Genomic DNA, 20,285 nt, shown 5'->3' with positions numbered 1-20,285 from the left:
TGGAGCTTCTCTGCAGGGAAGACCCCAAGCTACAGGGGCACACGCTGTGTGTCGGGCACTATCTTAAGTCAGTGACTCATCAGGCATCAAGTAACGAGGCTAAGAAAAGCCCTCCCCTGAGCTCACCTCCCGTCAATGGAGACAAACAATTACTTAAGACTTCTAGAAATACCCCAGGCACTCACAGCCAGCTCCACGAACCGGCTCTCCCTTTAAATTCTAGTCTCTTGTGGGTCCTCCCCATCTTGGCCCGTGTGCCCCTCACAACAAAGGCTCCACTGATGCTGTGCCCATGAATAGGAGCTCCTGGCCACAGACAGCAAGGGCCCACTGTGAGGGTGGGAGAGAGGTGGATGCCCAGAGCCGGGCAAGGATAAAAGAAGCCCCTCTCACCAGCAGCCCCTGAGGCCACATCCAGCTCTTTCTCTGGGGGTAGTAAGTAAAAGGCACCCCGTGTGCACTTGGAGCCAGCATGAGGGCAGCTTCCTACCAACACTGTATCCCCACAGTCTGACAAGACGGAGTGGGTCAACACTGTGCCAGTATCCACAGGCCACCTGTTCTAGGCTCTGTCTCTGTGAGTGAGGATGCCCCTACTGTCCCTGGTGACTGTACATGTAGGATGCCAGGTGGGGGGCAGCCCACGGTCAGGCAATGGCAAGGTGACTTGGCCCTGGGGTGGGGGATGGACACTCCAGTCCTGACCTTGTGAACACCGGTAGTGGAAAGGCCTGGCGACAAGACAAGTACGGACATGCAGCAGAAAGAAGAGCAGCTCCCAAACTGAGAGCCACCCCTGTCTCTCCAGCAAGGCAGGCCGATGGGAAGCATGGCGGAGGAAGGTGGCCTTACCACCCCGCGTGTAGGGCTGCTGGTGCCCTCTGCTGGAGGAGGGCCCTGTCCCCTCCCTGTCTTGAGGGTGAACCCTATGGCTCCTGCCAGCAAGGCTGGGGACTTGGCACCCACCCACCTGCCTCACGTAAGAGGATGGAGCTCAGGCTCCAGAACCAGCCTCTCCACCACACAGGGGACACAGCCACCCGCTCCTGAACCTTCTCCAACCCAGCGGCCTGGAGGGCTGTACACGGCAAGGAGCAGAGACCCTCCAGGACGACCCCTCTATACCCCCGTCCGGTGTCCATGCTACATTACCATATTCGCCAAAACGCAGGGACTCCCACTGCTGCCACTCCACCAGGACGCTGACGGCGCGCACGCCCACGTAGATGAGGAGCATGCCCACGGTGGCGTCCAGGAGGAAGTTGATGAGGTACCTGTGAGGAGAGGGCACCGCGGCACCGTCAGGAAGCACCACCTGGGGAGCAGCCACCAGGTAGCCAGGCCCCATGTGCTTCCTGGGTCAAGGTCAAGGCTGGGGACCTGGGCCTGTCTGGGCCTGCTCTGGGAGGGGGAGCCTCCAGCGAGCCTGTGCAGGGGAGGCTCTAGGGGTCACTTCCAGGAGCCCAGGAAGGCCTCCACCCTAGGACAATGCCCTGCTCAAGGAAAGTGGGAGAGCGACAAGAGACTCAAAAGACCTCAAATATTCCTGCCAAACAGAGACTGGGAGAGAGTGACTGGGAGCAGCCAAGGAGGCTAGTAGGGAAACAGAACTTAATCGATAAAAATAGTTTGTTCCATGACTGCTCACTCCCTGAAGGCCCAGCCCTCCCAAGGCCCCGAGACAGGGCTGCTGCACAGAGCAGGGTAGGAAATGGCCTCTGGGGTTTCTCAGACCAGAAAGGGCAAGCCCATGTACCCTTGGTCATCCCTATGCTTCAGCGCCTGCCACGGAGGCAAGCCCCAACAAACACCTATGGAAAGGGCAAGATGATGCAGGAAGGAGAGGAGGGTCAGAAGACCACGCCCACCCTGACCTCTTGTTCTTGTGGGCTCTGTTTCTATCTGTCCGACACACACCTCTTCCCTCACTTGGCCCCTTGCCCACTAGCCCTCCCCTGAGGGCCCTGAACATAGGTCCCCCCAGCTCTCTAGACAAAGCAGGAGATAAGCAGTCATGGGGTCAGGTGCCCTCCTGGATGCCACATAGCTTGGAAACCCCCCAGAGAAGCTGCAGATACTACAAACTAACTGTAGCACTTCCAAGTTGAGAGGCTTGAGATACTTAGGCAGCCCCACGCCCCTGCCCCAAAGCCTGGCCTCAATAATGTGCACAGTACTCTGAAACCCAAGGGAGCATGTTGGAACCAGCGCCCTGGGGTGGCGGGAAAACCAGAGGGAGGGGACAACGGCCTTTTCCTCTTGCCTGCCTTTCCTCTTTAAAATCACAAGGGGTCACTCTCCGACCAGAGACGGCATATTGACTGCTTCCCAAGCAGTTTGTCCAAGGTCACACTGAGCTCTGGCCCTAGGCTAATGCTTCCCTCATGCTTAGACCACACTGGTTTCAAGCGGTTCTGACATCTGGGACCCATCCTGAAAATATCAAGAGTACTTGACACAGATGTATGTATTCTCTCATTCATTCCCTCATCAAACAGATTCCAGCCTAGTGTGTACCAGACCTTGGGAACACAGACAGGAAGCTCTAGACCCTCCCCTCAACACAGGTGAGACTGGCAGCCAACAGGGTATCCTGTGGGCCTCAGACCACACTGGCTGGGTTCAAATTCCCACTCCATCACTCTCAAGCTGTGTGAACTCGAATAAGTTATAAAAATCTCTCTGCTTCAATTTTCTAACTGTAAACTGAGGATAATCAAAATATCCATATTGCAGGGCTGTTCTGAGGATCCAATGAGTCAATATAGGTGAACAGAGTCTGCCATTAGTAGGTGTTACAATCCTAGCCCCTGAGACATCACAAGGACCAAACTCCCACCCAGAACAGTACCCCCAGCACAGGGAACCCATCGCCATTGGGAGCAGCTCAGGCTCCTTTGTTTTTAATTTCTCCTCTCCCTGAACTGACTGGTTTCCCTTGTAGATATGCAAAAACCCAAGATGGCCCAGGTCCAGCCCAACCCCTCCCCCATCTGGGAAGAGTCACATGGCAAAGCAAGGACGGTGGGGCTGGAACAGATCCCACTCCGGCACTCACTCTTCCACAGGCCATGCACTCTCTCTCCTGCTCTACTCTCCCTAGCAGCTCTTCGAGCAACTGCTAGAGCTCCACGTCTTTCCTAAGCTCTAATGACAATATCCTCTGATTGCAAGTGCCCCAGTGGCTTCCAATGGTGCCTGTACCCATCACCTCATGAAACCTTTGCACTGATCCTGGGGATATGGATGAAGAAACAGAGGCTCAGAGAAGTTGAGCCGCCTTTCGACAGTGTGGCTTCCCAGCCAAGGGCTCTTTCCACAACACCTATCTCCATTTTGGGCCTCTTCTCTGGCTAAGCACCTGAGATCTGTCAGCAACTAACATCCCCTTCTCCATCCTGGCTGTGATTCAGTTTGTCAACGACCCATAATGTCCACAGTGGGACCAGGAGATAGGGTTCCTCACCCCAGGGCCTCTAGGGTGAGCAGCTGGCTCTCAGTGTATCTCAGCCAACCAAGATGGTTTACCAGAGGACGACACAAGCTTGCTGCTGGGCTCAAGGACTGGAAGGACCAGGCCCTTTCCTAACCAACTCCCCTACAGATGATCCCCCTTCCAGACCCCTGCTTTGGGACTACACCCAAACAGATGAGAACCTATCCAAGTCTTCAAGAAAAACCCTGAGGAGGGAAGACTTTACAACTTTCTTCTGAGTCTGGACTTGGACTGAATCTCAGAATTGCACACTCTCACCAAACAAGAGAAGCTTAAAGGAATCTTCTAGTCAATATGGTCTTAAATATACACTAAATCTTTTGGCAAGGGACTCACCAGCCCTCCAGCCTGCTCTCCCTCAGAGGCACGGCAGGGCAGGGCTGGGGGACATTCCAGGCAGAGGGCAGTGCAAGCAAAGGCACAGAGGAAGGAGGCAGCTGGTGGGCTTGAGGACCACCAGGAGCAGACCAGCATGGCTGAAGCACCAAGTCTGAGCAAGGAAGGCAGCAGATGGAGCCAGGATAAGGCAGGGGAGCGACCTTTTCCATTCCATGGCACTGTTTGAGTGTTGTTAGCAAAGAGGTCAGGTGACGTGGCCCAACTGGGCTTTCCGGCAGACGATTCTGGGGGTTGTATGGAAGGCACATTGACTGCACTGATGAGGCAGAACCACTCATGGTCTCCAGGTCAACAAGGTGGCTCTGACCTCGAGTGGCTGACCTGACAGAGAAGGCCCTGTGTGTCTTGTTTCAGCACAGTCACTCCTTCCAAGCTGCTGTGCAAGGGCTGCTTGGAAACTGGGAGACATAAGGGCACTAGAAGGCCAAGGGACAGAACTTAGGTTGATAAGCAGAAAGCCAGTGCACAGGGCCACCATCACTGGGCAAAACCCTAACACCCAGCATGCACACAACGACCTCTCAGAGGGAAACAGGGGATGAAGGAGAGTTGGCCCCTCCCCAAGCCAGAGGGAACATGACCGGCAACAGAAGGAAAGGCATGGAGGCCCAGATGATGTTCATACTCAAATACGGTCCACTTACAGTGAACAAGGGTCCTCTTCATTGAGATCTGCTAGGTATACATTCGCAAAATGGATGAACAGCATTCCTATGGCTTGTTTGGAAGTGTCTAAAAACCTGTACGAAACAGAATCAGCACTTGTTATCACTCTGACAGGAGGGTAATATCCAATTTGGGGTAAATGTTAAGTCTGAAATAAGACCAAAAATGCTGCTGGGGAGACCCCCAACCTTCCAATGACTAGTCCCCTCCTCTGGGGCCGCTAGCACTAACTAGGGCTTGGCCTTTCCGCTACCTTTCAAAACCACCAGTATCAGTGCGTCCCTGATAGGCCGCCAACTTATAACAGATGTAAACACACAAAACACATTTAAAATATGTGTCTCTACCTTTTCATTTTTGTTATTTCAAAACAAAACGCTCGATCACAGCTTTGGATGAGGTCCAAGGTGCTTCTCCTTTAAAGAGCCCCCAGCTGACTTTATGCACAAACTCAATGACATGTGAGCTTAACAAGACTTGCATGAATCCAGCACTGCTGCCAGAACCCTGAGCAACCTTCAGATGCTGCAGCTTAAACAACGGGTGGGACCCAGGTGGACATGCGTTCCTGTGAAGGGTCTGAGGATAGACATTTTAGGCTGTGAGAGTCATCGTACTCTGCGTGACTACGCACTCTGCTACTGCAGTGCAAGGGCAGCCAGGGTCACTAGCCCCCTACTGACATTTTACTTGTGGAGACGGACAGTGGCCAGGTTGAGGCTGTGGGCTATAACTTGCCAATCTTGGGCTAGAGGAGAGGAGTTTTAGAAAAGAAAAAACAAGTTCTGTAGTCTCTGGGACACATGGCATGGTGGAGACAACATGGGCCCTCAGTCTCTCTTCAACCACGAGCACTTGGAGACCACTTGCAGTCCATGGCTGAGGGACCTCTGGATTGCGGCCGCTTCTCTCGGCCTCCCAGGCTGGGCCTTCAGAACTGGGCAGGCCACTGATGGGATGATGGGCATGGGACTCAGGGCTGCAATGGACCTTAGAGATTATCCAGACCAACCCTGCAACTGAGGCTTGAAAATCATTTCCTAAAATCATGGTAAAGTAGGAGCTGCCAAAGGGGACCATGTGGAAAACTCAACTCCACATTCCCTCAGACCCCCTGCCCAAGCTAAATACTCAAGACTTGAGAGAAGATTATCAACATTCAGAAACAATGTATTGAAGATCAATCAAGAGTAAGGCTAAAATGTTACTAAAAGGCCTTCACCACAGAGATTTCTCACAAGTTTCCTTCGGAGGGAAAGTTGCTATGGTTATGATAGGTGCAAGAACGACCGCTTCTTGAGGGCATCATGTTGTCCTGAGGAACTGCCTGTTGCCTTGTGAGGAATTTAGTTTTTTTGGAGTTTTGTCTTTGGAGGCTATGTCTGAGTATCTCACCAGCATATTTAGAAGGAAAAACTGCTGCTAAAAGGTCATCCTAGGAGTAAGAAAGACTATAGTTTTGATGCAAGGAGCATGTACACGGTACATCTGACTCATCTCCACATTTAGATTACTTTTTTGCTTACACATAGAGAATTCAAGGATTTAACATAGTCCATCAACAGGGAGAAGTAACTAACAAAGCCTTCAGTGTGGACGGACACATCTGTGTCATCTTCCATTTCCTAAAACTGGACAGCAGAGTAATGACAGAAGCACCACCATCTGGCTGTCACTAACCCTATCGTGGGCTCAACATTTATCTGGAGAAACAAAAGTACTTTCATGTTATACACAGCTCATGATGATAAACTGGACTAATGGATTTCAACACTTTATGCCACGTATAACTGCTCACATTCCATGCCCCCTCCACCCCCTCAAAAAAACTCAAAATAGTCAAAAGTATTCTAGGAATGAGTTAATATTTAAATACCCACCATATCCTCCATGGTCGTCTTTCATGCTTGGGTTCTCTGAAGCGTTTGACTAAAGGATAAAAAAGAGCAGATATTCAGTAGCTTGCCACAGTGATAAGGAAGCAAAGTGCATTTAATAAGCTGGGGATCCTCAGCACACTCAGTGTTCACACCACTGAGTCAGGGTACTTGCTCAGGCTTCCCTGGTGGCTCAGATGGTAAAGAATCTGCTTTCAATGCAGCAGACATGGGTTCAAACCCTGGGTCAGGAATATCCAGTGGAGAAGGGAATGGCAACCTACTCCAGTATTCTTGCCTGGAGAATTCCACGGACAGAGAAGCCTGACAGACTATAGTCCATGGGGTCACAAGGAGTCAGACACGACTGAGTGACTAACACTTTAATACATCAGGTAACCAGGAAGACAGGCTGAGAAGGAACTAGAGGAGGGAGGGTCCTCAGTGCCAGGCCATGGAGCTTGGAATGAGTTCTGAAGAAAGGAAAACCCAAGGGAGAGAGCTAAACAGAGACATAGACACAGAAATGGTGTAGATGGTGGGTTTCCGAGGGCAGGATGGACTAAGCAAAGCCCCAGGAAATAGGCAGGGGCCCTCCCAGCCCAGGACAGTGAGGGTGGTTTGCTCATTCAGCAACAGCCTGACCACGATGGATGACAAAGGGCTCCCCAGACTGACATCTTGACCTCAGGCAGGTCTGCAGACAACAGCTTATACAGATGGAAGCAAAAATGTTCTAAGTGTCCTGTCCTCCGTTAAAGCCCCAAGCAGACTATTTCCACAATGACTCTACTAAAACCAACAATGCAAGTGCCATGTATGTGGGGTTTTCCTACACAAAGTACTGAAGAAGAAACAGACACGATGGTAGCAGGCAAGAATCGACTTCTGGCAGAGTCCCAAGGTGCAGTGAGGATTCACGAAGAGGCAGGAGGCAGCGAGGGAGAATCAATAAGCCCTACTTCTCTAAATACAGGCAGCCCTCAGTCTGCAAAGCAAGGATTACCTAGCGACATAAAAGAAACTTCTGGTGTTTTTTGAGACATTTTGATAGACCAAAAAGCAAGTGAAATTGTGAGGAGCTCTGTCACCCCACTGACACATCTCAGATCTAAAACATCAACAAGGCCACAAATCTGGAGTTTGAGGGAGGCCCAGAGGTTCAGTGAGCAACCTCCCGGCTCACTGAAGGGCTGGGGCTCAGGAAAGAGAGGTGGAGGGAACTGGGCCAGGACAAGCCGTCTGGAGGGAAGGCCGACAGGCAGGGCTTGGGTACCTCCTGCTCATTTGCTCGTCTCCTCAGGGGAATCGGTCCCTAATAGCATAAAATAAGGGATGTTAAAACAACCAAAAAGAACACCCTCATTCTTGGGAGACATATGCTAAAGTACCAGAATGGGTGCAATTTACCTTCAAGTGGTTTAGGGGGAAATTATGCTATATATACTAATTATATATAATAGATATATTATAAATGGCATAATTTATAATGTGGAAGCCCTACATTATAATTATACATGATAAATTAAACAAATGTAAGTGATGATTCTATAGTAAGTATTTGTAATTCTATTAATATGATATATAAAAAATAAAGAGAAGCAAATACCATGTTATGGGCCAAACTGTACTCCTCCTCTCACATGCCCAATTCATGTGAAGAAGTCCTAACCTCCAGAACCCCAGAATGTGACTATTTGCAGACAGGACCTTAAAAGAGATAATAAAAGTAAGACAAGGTCACACGGGTGGGCCCTACCACCATGCCTGGTGTCCTTAGAAGGAAAGGAGACTAGGACACACAGAGACAGAGGGGTGGCCGTGACAGGACACGCCGAGAAGACGACCACCTTCAAGCCAAGCAGAGGCCCCGGGAGAAATGACGCTGGCCAACACCTTGGCCTGAACTTTCACCCTCTAGAATTGTGAAGAAAAAAATTTGTGTTGCTTAATCCACCCATTCTGTGGTAGTTTGTTCTGGCAGTCTTAGCACCAATACAGAGGGCAACACAGTAATTGGTAAGCCTAGAGGAAGGACACTTTGGTATTCATGACATTGTTATTTAGACGTTTTCCATGGGTCTAACATTTTCAGAAATAAAAAGCTGGGAGGAAAACACACTCTGGGAGAATGAACCAGTGCCTGCATTCAGAGGGCAATCTGGCATTAACTATCAAAACTGTCGATGCCCACAATCCCTTAACCTGCGGTGCATGGCCAGGTACACGCTGTACAAGTTTTACTGCAGCATGTGCCGAGATGCATAGGTCTTCACTGTAATACTGCCATAACAAAAACCCAGGAAGAAGCCAACACCATCAATAAGGGGTCAAGTATATACATCACTGTACGACACAACACCAGGCAGTTGCTAGAAACAAGGTATGTCTGCATGGATTAATATGGCAAGATTAATGAATTATATTAACAAATAACAGAAGAGTATGCCTACCATGATTCTGTTCAGATCCATGTTTTAAAAATATACATTTATGCCGATATTACACATGGGTTGTTTTTTCCCCTAGAGTTAATGTTAAGTGACTGTTAACAAGGGCTCCCTTTGATGAAAGGAATTGTGGATCAGGGAGTAGACTTTTTATATCATTCTGAATGGCTTAACACTCTTCCATGTTCATTATGCTTTTATTAAAAAAAAAGACAACCCTATCACGGACTTGTACTAATGCAGCAAAATGGGGAAAAGTGATGTGACTCGTAGCTGGGTTCTGCGACAAGAAAGGGAGAAGAACAGTGTGTGCAGGCCATCCATGCCTAGGAACAGTCTCACCCCGGAGCGCCCTCAGCGGGACGCAGAGTACATTCAGATTCTCCTGCTTTCTCCCTCTTCCTCTCCACCCCATTTCCCTACAATATATGTATAAAATACATGTATACAATACATGAATACAATATAAAATACATGTATTTTAGACTCTGATATATTTAAGTGAATGAAGAAACATTAAGAAAGCTACTCCAGATCTAATTTGGACAAGAACAGAAGAACCCGTTCACCCATCCCTGTTTTATTGAGGGGCCTGCTGTGTGAGAGGGTCTGTTTGGCAGGAGATGAAATGAATAAAAATTTCCATCTTCCTTACACTCTAGTGGGGAGAGAGGAGTAAACACACAGCATGTCAGATAGCAACAGTAGAGGAGAGTAGGAAAGAAGCAAAGGGGCCTCGGAAGCGGGTGTGCAGGGGCAGCTGAGGAGGCCTGGCAGGTGAGCATCGCTTTCTGAGGATCACCCTTGTCTGCAAAAGAGTCATCAGACAGAGGGCTGAGGCCAGGGACTGTGGGAAGTACGGGACATGAGGTCAGGTCTCCCAGGGTGAAGGCTCCCCTCTGCCCACAGTGACCAGGGGGCAGGAGCAGGGCGGCATGGCTGTGGCCCACAGTCCAACAGGCTCAGCCCCCGCTGTGCTGTGCTGAGCAGCGAGAACAGGCAAAGACCACTATGAGAACCCAGGATGAGGCAGTGGTGGCATGGCCTGCTGGTAGCAGGAGAGGACGAGAGGAGGTGGGCTCCCGGCTGTTTATCCTCAACACTGAGCCAACAGGGTTGGGGTGGGGGGTGGTATGAGAGGAAGAAAACAGTCCAGGATGACTCCAGAGCTGGGAACTGACATGGTTCCACTGCACTTCTGGCTTCGGTGTTAGGGTGGTGAGAAACGGAAAACTGGGGAGACACACTTCTCTACAGGGAAGAGACAAAGAACTGTCCCCGAGTCCCTGATGGACGGTGAGAAAGGTAATCAGTCTCATGGACACAGGCCTGCTTCCCACAGAGGTCTGGCAGCTGCCCCCTCAGAAGCTCCACAGAGTTTCTCAGGCACAGCCCTGGGAAAATCCATCTTTTCTCAATTCCTAGTGCTCCTGCAGGATGGAGAGAACTCAGAGGGAGCAAGAAGCCAAAGCAGCATTCAATCCATCCTTTCCAGCGTATCCACCAATATCCCCTGAGGCTGGAGGGCTAGTGGAGGGGAAGCAGGCAAACATTAAGGGTAGGTCAGGAGCCTGATAAGTGACACTGGAGTTGGAACCCAAGGTTGACAGGGCAGCACCTAACAAAGACCTTCGTGTGACAAAGAAGAGGAGAGTGAGGATGCGGAGAGTGGTGACAGACAAGAGGGCCATCAGGACACGGAGCCCTCAGGGGCTCCCAAGCAGGCTCTCTTGCCTTCAAGCACACATATCCTGAAGACAGGCATGGGGCCCCATCTCCAGAAAAGCAGTAGGGGCCAAGAGCCAGAGAGATGGGTTGTGAGTCCTGTCTCTGCTACCAGTCATGTGATTTTATGTAAAAGGAAAAAGTAGAAGGGCGGCTGCTATGATCCAGGTTGACCCTCAATATCTGTGAATGTGACCTTACTTGGAAAAAGGGTCTTTGCAACCATAATTAACTTAAAGATCTTGCGAAGAGACAATCCTGGATTATGCAGGGGGCCCTAAATCTGATTATAAGTACTCTTATGACACAGGAGAAGACGGTCTTGTGAAGACAGGAGCCTGGAGACTTCGGAAGCCACCAGAAGTGGAAGAGGCAAGGATTCTCCCCTAGAGGGGGTTGTGGTCCTGCCAACACACTGATTCTGGACTTTGGGCTTCCAGGACTGTGAGACAATAAGTTTCTGTTATGTTAAGCCAAGAAGTTTGTGATTATTTGTTATGGCATTCTTAGAAAAGTAATAAAGCAATTTTTAAACTTTTTCTCTTTCTTTTTTTGGCCACGCTGCATGGCTTGTCAGATCTTAGTTCCCCAATCAGGGATTGAACCTGGGCCTTGGCAGTGAAAGAGTGGAATTCCCTTTACTTCTTAAAAAAAAAAATTTAGATTTCAAAACACTCCCTTCCAACTGAAATCCCACTCTGTCTCCCTTCTCAGGGCCAATCCCTGTCACCTGAGTGCTAGGTGAGTAGAAGATGGACAAGTATCTCTGTAAAGAGAGAGACAGATGGTCTCAGACTTTGTAGAGTTAGGCCCTCGCTGCGGTCATTGACAGAGCCCTGGAGCTTCAGCTACTGTGCACATGGCCCCATCTCTTAGACGGGAAGTGACGTGGTACCCCTGGCGTGGCTGTGTCATCTCTGAGTCATTCTACAAGCACCACTGCAGCCAACGTCCAGGCCATGCGCTGTCTCTGCCTGTGTGGGTTCACTGTGTGCATCAAAGCTTATGTACAACTGACTCTGTCATACTGCCCTCCAGAGAGGCTACAGCAACTCATACAAGTGCCCATTTCCTCACAGCCCTGCCTGCACTGTGTATTATGAGACTTTTTGCTTTGACAGTGTGGTCACTGGAAGCATGGCTGCAGAGGGCACTCATCAGGGCACATGGGCTCCCAGGCATGCTCAAGTGGGGCTGGCAAGACTCCCACCTGCCCTCCTCTCTGCCCACCTGCTCTGAGCTTCAGCTCACACCCTCTCCTGAGAGGACCAGGACACAGTTGGTCACGCTTTAGAAGTCTCATGCTTTTGCTGCCACACAACTGGATGGCAGCAGGGGTGAGTGGATGCTGCGTTTCACACAGGCAGCCTCGCCACTGCTCATGTAATGCTGCCACATGGTTTTGCACACAGCTTTTGAGTCAGCACCTAGAGGACAGGGGCTAGGCACCCCCTTTCCCCACCCTCCTTGGAGCCTTGCCCAGCTGATGCTCCAAGGACTCACTGAGCGGAGGAAGAGAGCTAGGATTCTATACCGGGTGTTTCAGGTCACAAGAAGACATACGAGGTGGCACTAAAAGTCAAACCACAAGAACTGGAAGGGAAATAATTTCCACAGAGCAGCTGCAGTTCTACTTAGGAACCGAGTAGTAAAAAGTAGAACCGTTTTGAAATTAAACCACACAATTTAAGAGAGATGTGTGGTCCAAGCCAGCGCAGCCTGAGTGAAGGAGAGTGAGAGGCGTGTAAGGGTAGTAAGAAGCTCCTGACTGCCAGGGGAACAGAAAGCAGGGTTCGAGGCTGAACGACGATGGGGCAACCTGGGCTTCTGTAGACATGGTTCCTAGGAGGTGGCATTCCCCTGTGCCCCTCTATCTCATGGTATTTCCCAAACCAGCACGATGAGGGTATAAAATCACCACTTGCTGTGAACACAGTACAGAAAGAGGCTCATGAATGGGGCAGCCTTCTTGGCAGAGAGCTTCTCTTGGCCAGGAAAATCCACCGAGGCAATTCAATTACAAAATAAAACATGTGGAATGTGTGTATTTTTATGACTGAAGTCATACTCTTAAAGCTGGAAGGTGATCGCACACTACACAGTGACCACTTGAGGGTCTGGCATTTCACAAAGTGATACAACAGAAGACATCCTAGGCAGTGCCATGTCACAGGCTACGGAAATCAGAGTCACAGGCTCTTCACTGGGACCACAAAATCACCGGTCCCTATGTGAGACCCTGGGTCTCTGTGAGCAGGCTTCTACCCTCTGGGGTGGGGGAGCTCCAGAGACTGTGAGCTCATGCTTTCTTGTTCTTTCCTGGGGGCAAACACTCTCCTTCCAGTGACCTGAAGCCAGGAAAAACAATCCATAATTTTGGAGCCTTCTACCCAGCGACAGGCTGCTGACCAGGATGACACCTCTGATGGCCTCATTTCTCAAACTGTACCATGGCCTAGGGCCTCATGCGACACAGGCTTCCTGTCAAAGGTAACTGACTGTTTACTGGGACAAACAGCAAGCAGCCCCATTCCCAACTCCACAGCAAGCCCTGCAGCAAACCAGCCCCACCAGTGCCAGCTGGGGATTGCTGAATAAACTAGGCAGTTTGAACTCTGAGTCACAGCTAGAAGGGTCCTGGTGAGGAAAATGGTGGGGGGAAGAGGTGATGTGTCCCAGATCACCAGGTCCTTAGCAGTGGAGCTGGGGTGAAATACAAGCCACCTGAGACAGGTGGCTCTTTCAGTAACCTCAAACCACACTGCTGGTTCTAAGTGCCCAGGACCCCAATCCCAAAGGACAGAAACTCCTGGGGGTGGGGGTGAGTAAATCCACGCTCACTAGCAGTCAAGGAAGAGCCCAGAAGTGTGTCTGCACTTTCTCTAAATTATAAATGATCACCCCAACAGCTGAGCCTCTTTAACACCCCTTAGTGGTGTGAAAACCCCAAATGTACTCAGTGCCTTCTGGGCAGGGAGAAAATTCCAGGAAGACTCTGAGGAAGTCTGCTGTTTACCAACCCCCACCCCAACCCCCCTGGACCCTCTCTTTCTAAGGAAATCCCTTTGCTAGCATGTAGACTGCATTATCAGCCTCCCCTGCAGCTGGGTGTGGCTGAGTGACCAAGTGCTAGCCTAGGACAGTTTAGTGGAGCTGATGGAATTCCAGCTGAGCTATTTCAAATCCTAAAAGATGATGCTGTGAAAGTGCTACACTTTATATGCCAGCAAATTTGGAAAACTCAGCAGTGGCCACAGGCCTGGAAAAGGTCAGTTTTCATTCCAATCCCAAATACTGCTACTGCTAAGTCACTTCAGTCGTGTCCGACTCTGTGCGACCCCATAGATGGCAGCCCACCAGGCTCTCCCGTCTCTGGGATTCTCCAGGCAAGAACACTGGAATGGGTTGCCATTTCCTTCTCCAATGCATGAAAGTGAAAAGTGAAAGGGAAGTCACTCAGTCGTATCCGACTCTTAGCGACCCCATGAACTGCAGCCTACCAGGCTCCTTTGTTCATAGGATTTTCCAGGCAAGAGTACTGGAGTGGGGTGCCATTGCCTTCTCCAATCCCAAATAAAACAATGCCAAAGAATGCTCAAACTATGACACAATTGCACACGCTAGCAAAGTAATGCTCAAAATTCTCCAAGCCAGGCTTCAACAGTATGTGAACTGTGAACTTCCAGATGTTCAAGCTGGTTTTAGAAAAGGCAGAGGAACCAGAGATCAAATTGCCAATATTCGTTGGATCATCGAAAAAGCAAGAGAGATTCAGAAAAACATCTATTTCTGCTTTATTGACTATGCCAAAGCCTTTGACTGTGTGGATCACAACAAACTGTGGAAAATTCTGAAAGAGATGGGAATACCAGACCACCTGACCTGCCTCTTGAGAAATCTGTATGCAGGTCAGGAAGCAACAGTTAGAACTGGACATGGAACAACAGACTGGTTCCAAATCGGGAAAGGAGTACGTCAAGGCTGTATATTGTCACCCTGCTTATGTAACTTACATGCAGAGTACATCATGAGAAATGCTGGGCTGGAAGAAGTACAAGCTGGAATCAAGACTGCCGGGAGAAATATCAATAACCTCAGATATGCAGATGACACCACCCTTATGGCAGAAAGTGAAGAACTAAAGAGCTTCTTGATGAAAGTGAAAGAGGAGAGTGAAAACGTTGGCTTAAAGCTCAACATTCAGAAAATGAAGATCATGGCATCTGGTCCCATCACTTCATGGCAAATAGATGGGGAAACAGTGGAAACAGTGACTATTTTTTTGGGTTCCAAAATCACTGCAGATGGTGACTGCAGCCATGAAATTAAAAGACGCTTACTCCTTGGAAGAAAAACTATGACAAACCTAGACAGCATATTAAAAAGCACAGACATTACTTTGCCAACAAAGGTCTGTCTAGTCAAGGCTATGGTTTTTCCAGTGGTCATGTATGGATGTGAGAGTTGGACTATAAAGAAAGCTGAGTGCTGCAGAATTGATCCTTTTGAACTGTGGTGTTGGAGGAGACTCTTGAGAGTCCCTTGGACTAAAAGGAGATCCATCCAGTCCATCCGAAAGGAAATCAGTCCTGAATATTCATTGGAAGGACTGATGCTGAAGCTAAAACTCCAATACTTTGGCCACCCAACTCATTTGAAAAGACCCTGATGCTGGGAAAGATTGAAGGTAGGAGAAGAAGGGGATGACAGAGGATGAGATGGTTGGATGGCATCGTTGACCCAACGCACATGAGTTTGGGTAAACTTCAGGAGTTGGTGATGGACAGGGAGGCCTGGTGTGCTGCAGTTCACGGAGTCGCAGACTCAGACATGACTGAGTGACTGAACTGAACTGAACTGTGCCACCTTTCAAGGAGAAATGAAGAGGCAGGTGATTCTTACAGCAAGGAACTAAAGGCAGTCCATTCGGGGTAAGTAACCTGAAATCTAGTCTCTGCTTTATCAAAAGTCTTATTATTTGAAGCAAGTCACTTAACTGCTCTGGGTCTAAGCATCCTCCGTTGTCGACTTCATAGGATCAACATGAAAACAAAACAGCTGCAGTGGGTGAGTGGTGTGACTGCCTCACCACTACGCTGCATCAGGCATTCAGTCCAGGATTTCACATCATTACTTCTTCTCTTCACGACAACAGTGAAATGTATTATTCACATTTGACAGGTAAATGTATTATTCACATTTGGACCACAAGGGCAGAGAGGGCCCTGGAAGCTCCCTGAGGCCAAGGACCATCTCCTGCCATCAATGTGTCCTCCTGACTCTGGTCCTCTTCCCATAAACACCCCCACACTGTGGCTGGAGTGAGCTGAGATGCCACGCCTTCCTTAAAACTTTCCAGAGTCCACCCTCTCACCCTCCCCTCAGGGAACACAACTGTGACTTTTCAAGCTGGTAACACAAGGTCCTCATGGTCTGGCATCTCCCGACCTAGCTATTGCTCACACAGTCCCTTCAGTGTGGCAGGGCCCCCATATCTATTCTCCTGGATAACTCTTTAAGATTTAGTTCAGACCACTCTAAGACATGCCTCCTTTGTACCTGAGCTAAGCCTCCTTCCTCCCTCTGGCTCCCCAAAGTCTCCTATGAACACCCTCAGATTAACACTTCACATGCAATGCTAAGGATCTGTTTCTCTCTCTCACTAGACAATTAGTTAAGGAGGCAGACACTTCCTTAACTTATTCGTGTTTATACCCTCGCACCCAGCCCAGCACCTAGAAGAAAGCAGGCACTGACCTGAACAGATGGAGCGGAGCACACCAGGCTCTGTCATGGGCCAGAGGAAGTGACGGCTTAGCACTCAGCGTGCAAGCTCTGGGCTCAAAATCTCATGCCGGCAGCTTAGGTGGGGCCAGAGAAAGCTCTTAACCGTCCTGGCCCTCAATCTGCCTCTCTATAAAATGTAAGAAATTGCAGCATTCACTTCACTAGAGCATTAGCAAGAGAGTATTTAAAACTGCTCTGTGCTTAGCAGGTAGTGAGCACGTCACAGCAAGAAGGAGCAGAGGCACCGTGGTCAGACGAAGATGCGCCTTCAGGTGCAGGCCCACCTGCGCACAGCAAGAAAGCGCTCCTCTGCCTGCAAGCTGTGAATGCAGGGCCTCCCAGAAGTCTTTCTTTTCTCTTTTAGATAATAAATTATTGTGATAAGTTTGGAAACTAGAGAAAGTGAAATTACCTAAAATGCCATCATCTAAATACAACCAAGATCATTAGCCATTGCATCACTGTACTTCTGGTTTCAAATCTTCTGGCCTGCACTTCCCATGTGGGACCAGAACAAAGCTACAGCAGGCTGTGGTTCCCTGGTCTGCCAGCCTCCATCAGCCCCACAGGATGGCCACTGGAAGAACTCTCCAGACTGTGGTGCTCTGAAAGGTGAGCACCAAACAGCGGTGACAGGGACACCCTGCACAGAGCGTCAGGGCACACCTCAGGATGGAGCAGCCCTCAGACAGGCAGGGTTGGGCCTCCAGCCTCACCACAGACAGGCAGGGAACACAAGACACACTCAGGAAACACTGAAGGACTGTCAGGAAAGAGGACTCTAGACTAACTCGAAAGGCTTTGAAGGTCACCGAGGAAAAGTCAAGTCTGGTTCTTGTCAAGACATCTCATGCTGCTCTTGGCTAAGGATGGGAAACGCACCGTGAAGTCAACTAGGGGCTGCTGCAGAATTTCTTCTAGAGTCAGAGTGAGGAAAAAATTTGAACTGACACATCGCTGACTGATTCAAGAAACACCATGGAATGAGACCCCCGTCATCACGCTGTGATTCAGGAGGAAGAGCAGGTCAGTGCTTCTGCCCCAAGGGCTGGCTGAGCAGGCAGCTGCAGTGAGGAGCGCCGTGGTCAGAGTTCAGCTGGGGGTGCTCACCCCACAGAGTGAGAGGCCTCTGATGAACTTGCCTCCTCTTACCCAGAGCCACTGCCAGGAGATGGGAGGGCAAGGGGACTGAATGTCTCTTCAGTGATCCCCAGGACCGCTGCAGCCCCTCCCCGACCTGTCTACTCGGAACACAGGGCCTCAGGTCCTGGGTCTCTCTCAGTCCCCATGCAACCTTCCAGAATTACCTGCTTTACACCCCCACTCCTTCCACTGTCACTTGGGGAAGCAAGATAGTCAACTTCTGCTGCCTCCCATCATATAGGGAGTGACTTGTAGGTGTCCTCATATACTCAAAATCCAGGTATTTTAGGGGTGGAATTTCAGGTTGATGGAAGAGGTATCTTTGAAAACAGACCTTTTTAACAGCCCTCAGAAATCACACCCCAGGGGTGAACCCCAGCACCCCTTCAATCACATGATTCACAGAGAGGAGGCTGAGTCAGGTGGGCCCAGTCAGAAGAACCCAGACTGAATCTGATCACTAAGACCAGTGAGCACCTTGTCAGAGCAGAAACCAGTGCAAATGCTGCTGGGGGCCTGCAGAGCCTGCAGGTTGAGCCAAAGTTAACCTGCCCACGGCTGTGGGTTTCACACCCATCATTCCTGCCCCACCTACTAGCCTTTATCTGGGACAGAGGTGGCAGAGCAGCAGCTCCAAAGGCCACTGGCAATGGCTCTTTCTACATGTCCCACTCGAGAGTCACACTATTTTCCATAATAAGACTACTGCAGGGACTTCCCTGGTGGTCCAGTGGCTGGGACTCTGCACTTGAGCAACAGGGGGCCCCAGTTCAATTCCTGGTGGGGGAACTAGATCCCACATGCTGCAGCTAAAGATCCCACATGCCGCAACAAAGACTGAAGATCACACATGGTGAAACAAGATTCTGCGCAATGAATTAATTAATTTTTTTTAAAAGTCTATTTTTTGCTGGTCGGTCTGTCCATCCATCCATCCTCCACAGAGCTCTTTGTGGAAGTCTCAAAAATATATATAGTTAAACATAAACATAAAATTATGCCACTCTTCACCTAAAACTCCCATGGCAAACAAATCTGCCAAAAGTCAAACTTTATACCTTAGAGCGGTGTACTTTAAAAGAATTTTAAAAACAACAAAACAAACACAAAGCCTTCCCACAGCAGAAGAATAAAACACAGGCTCCTTCTCAAGGCCCAGGGACTACATGACTCAGGCTCCACCTGCTTCCCTGACCTCCTCCCCTCATCCCTTCTGGCCATTCTGGCCTTCTTGCTATATACTACACTCACCATGCTCCATCTTGCCACAGCTGTATTTTCAAAATGTCTGGAACTCTCTTTTCCCAGTTTGCTCCCAGTTGGCCAAGTGTCAGGCCCCTCTTTTCCCAGTTTCCAGGTCACCTCCTCGGAAGCCCCTGTTGACCACCTCACCTGAGATGTGCACATCCTGTATTGCTCCCATCCTTCAATCTCATTTTCCTGTTCCATTCTCTTCACAGCACTAATAGCTCTCATCTCAGAAATTCTTCAGTGTTCTCCTGACTATTGTTGTTTTCTCTCCCAACTAGAAAGTAAGCTCTGTAAGACCAGGACCTTCTGCTCTGTTTATCCTCACATTTTTAGCACCCAAGAGGGTGCCTGGCTCCTAACAGGTTGCTATGCAATATTTGTTGAACAAAGGAGTTCATTCAGTCTGTTACTTAAGACATAGTTATTGAGGACTGTCCAGGTATCTATTTTTAATTCAGTAAGTTCCAAGAATTTGCACAATGAGTTCTTCCAGAGGACTAGTTTATAAACCATTAGTCCTGAAACAGGACCAAAATTGCTAAGCTTTTTCTTTGGCTTTGGACAAAGTAATCTGCCAGCAAGACTGCCAGAGGACACTACCCCTAAGCATTCTTCCTTCTAACTAACCACAAGGCAGGATTAACCGGCCTGTCAAGGCCTCATATTTGGTCTCAGACGCAAGAACCAGACACTCCGGGTTTGAAATCAGTTTAAGTGTTCATGAACACTTTTTCTAAGGACTCTTACTGGATAGACAAAGCCTAGGTTCTAAGCTATCTACCTTTAATCCTCCCAAGCAGTAGTTCTGCCAAAGGGTGAAAGAAAAGCGAGAGAATAAACTGTCTAGCAAATAAAAAGGCTTAACCTTCTAAACATGGGGCCTCATTAGAAGCGCAGCTTCCCTGGGATCAGGGTGGCTGTGCCATCTTCTAATGCTGATGATCTCAGCAGGGGTGGGAGAGTTCCGTGGGGAACCACTGGATGGAAAGAAATGCCAACGGCTGATAAGCCCACAAAAAGATATGCAACCCAATAAGGCTGATTTTTAAAATGCAAATTAATTATTCTTGCCCCAATTAGCAAAGATTAAAACATTTAGTGAGGATATTAGGACATAGGCACTCAGTTAAAGAGCAGAAAAAGTAAAGTAAATGGTATAGCCACTAGGGAAATGTGGGGAAGTGGAACTCGACTCTGTGAGCTAGCGTCCTTGGGAAGGTCTAGTGAAATCAGAGATTTGCTGTGACTGCACTGCTAACCAGATTTCTTGGCCAAGTACATTTATGAACTTCATTTAATCTCCTGGTGGACAAAGATGTGTGTCGTTTTCTTCCTATCAATTCACAGATCACTTATAAAGTTACAGCAGATGTTTTGGTAATTTCTGCTTTGATTTTAAATATTTATACACTGCGGCCCAGAAAATACACTTCTAGGATTTTCTTTTATAGCTACACTCACACAAATACCCAAAACTCTGTGCAAGAATGT

General features: G+C 49.1%; 1 protein-coding gene across 1 annotated transcript in view; it reads right to left on the bottom strand.

Annotated features, from left to right (window-relative positions):
* Window positions 1–20,285, bottom strand: part of STIMATE (STIM activating enhancer) — a 53,642-nt gene that overhangs the window by 11,348 nt on the left and 22,009 nt on the right. Inside the window, exons 2-4 of the mRNA XM_068981881.1 lie at window positions 6,442–6,490; window positions 4,540–4,635; window positions 1,153–1,274 (exon numbers count right to left, since the gene is read on the bottom strand). Of these exons, the coding sequence (XP_068837982.1) occupies window positions 1,153–1,274; window positions 4,540–4,635; window positions 6,442–6,490 (267 nt within the window). The remainder of the gene's footprint in view (window positions 1–1,152; window positions 1,275–4,539; window positions 4,636–6,441; window positions 6,491–20,285) is intronic.

Source organism: Capricornis sumatraensis, chromosome 10 (genome assembly GCF_032405125.1).
Source record: "Capricornis sumatraensis isolate serow.1 chromosome 10, serow.2, whole genome shotgun sequence".
Classification (NCBI taxonomy): Eukaryota; Metazoa; Chordata; class Mammalia; order Artiodactyla; family Bovidae; genus Capricornis; species Capricornis sumatraensis.
This window is presented reverse-complemented; position numbering and strand designations above follow the sequence as displayed.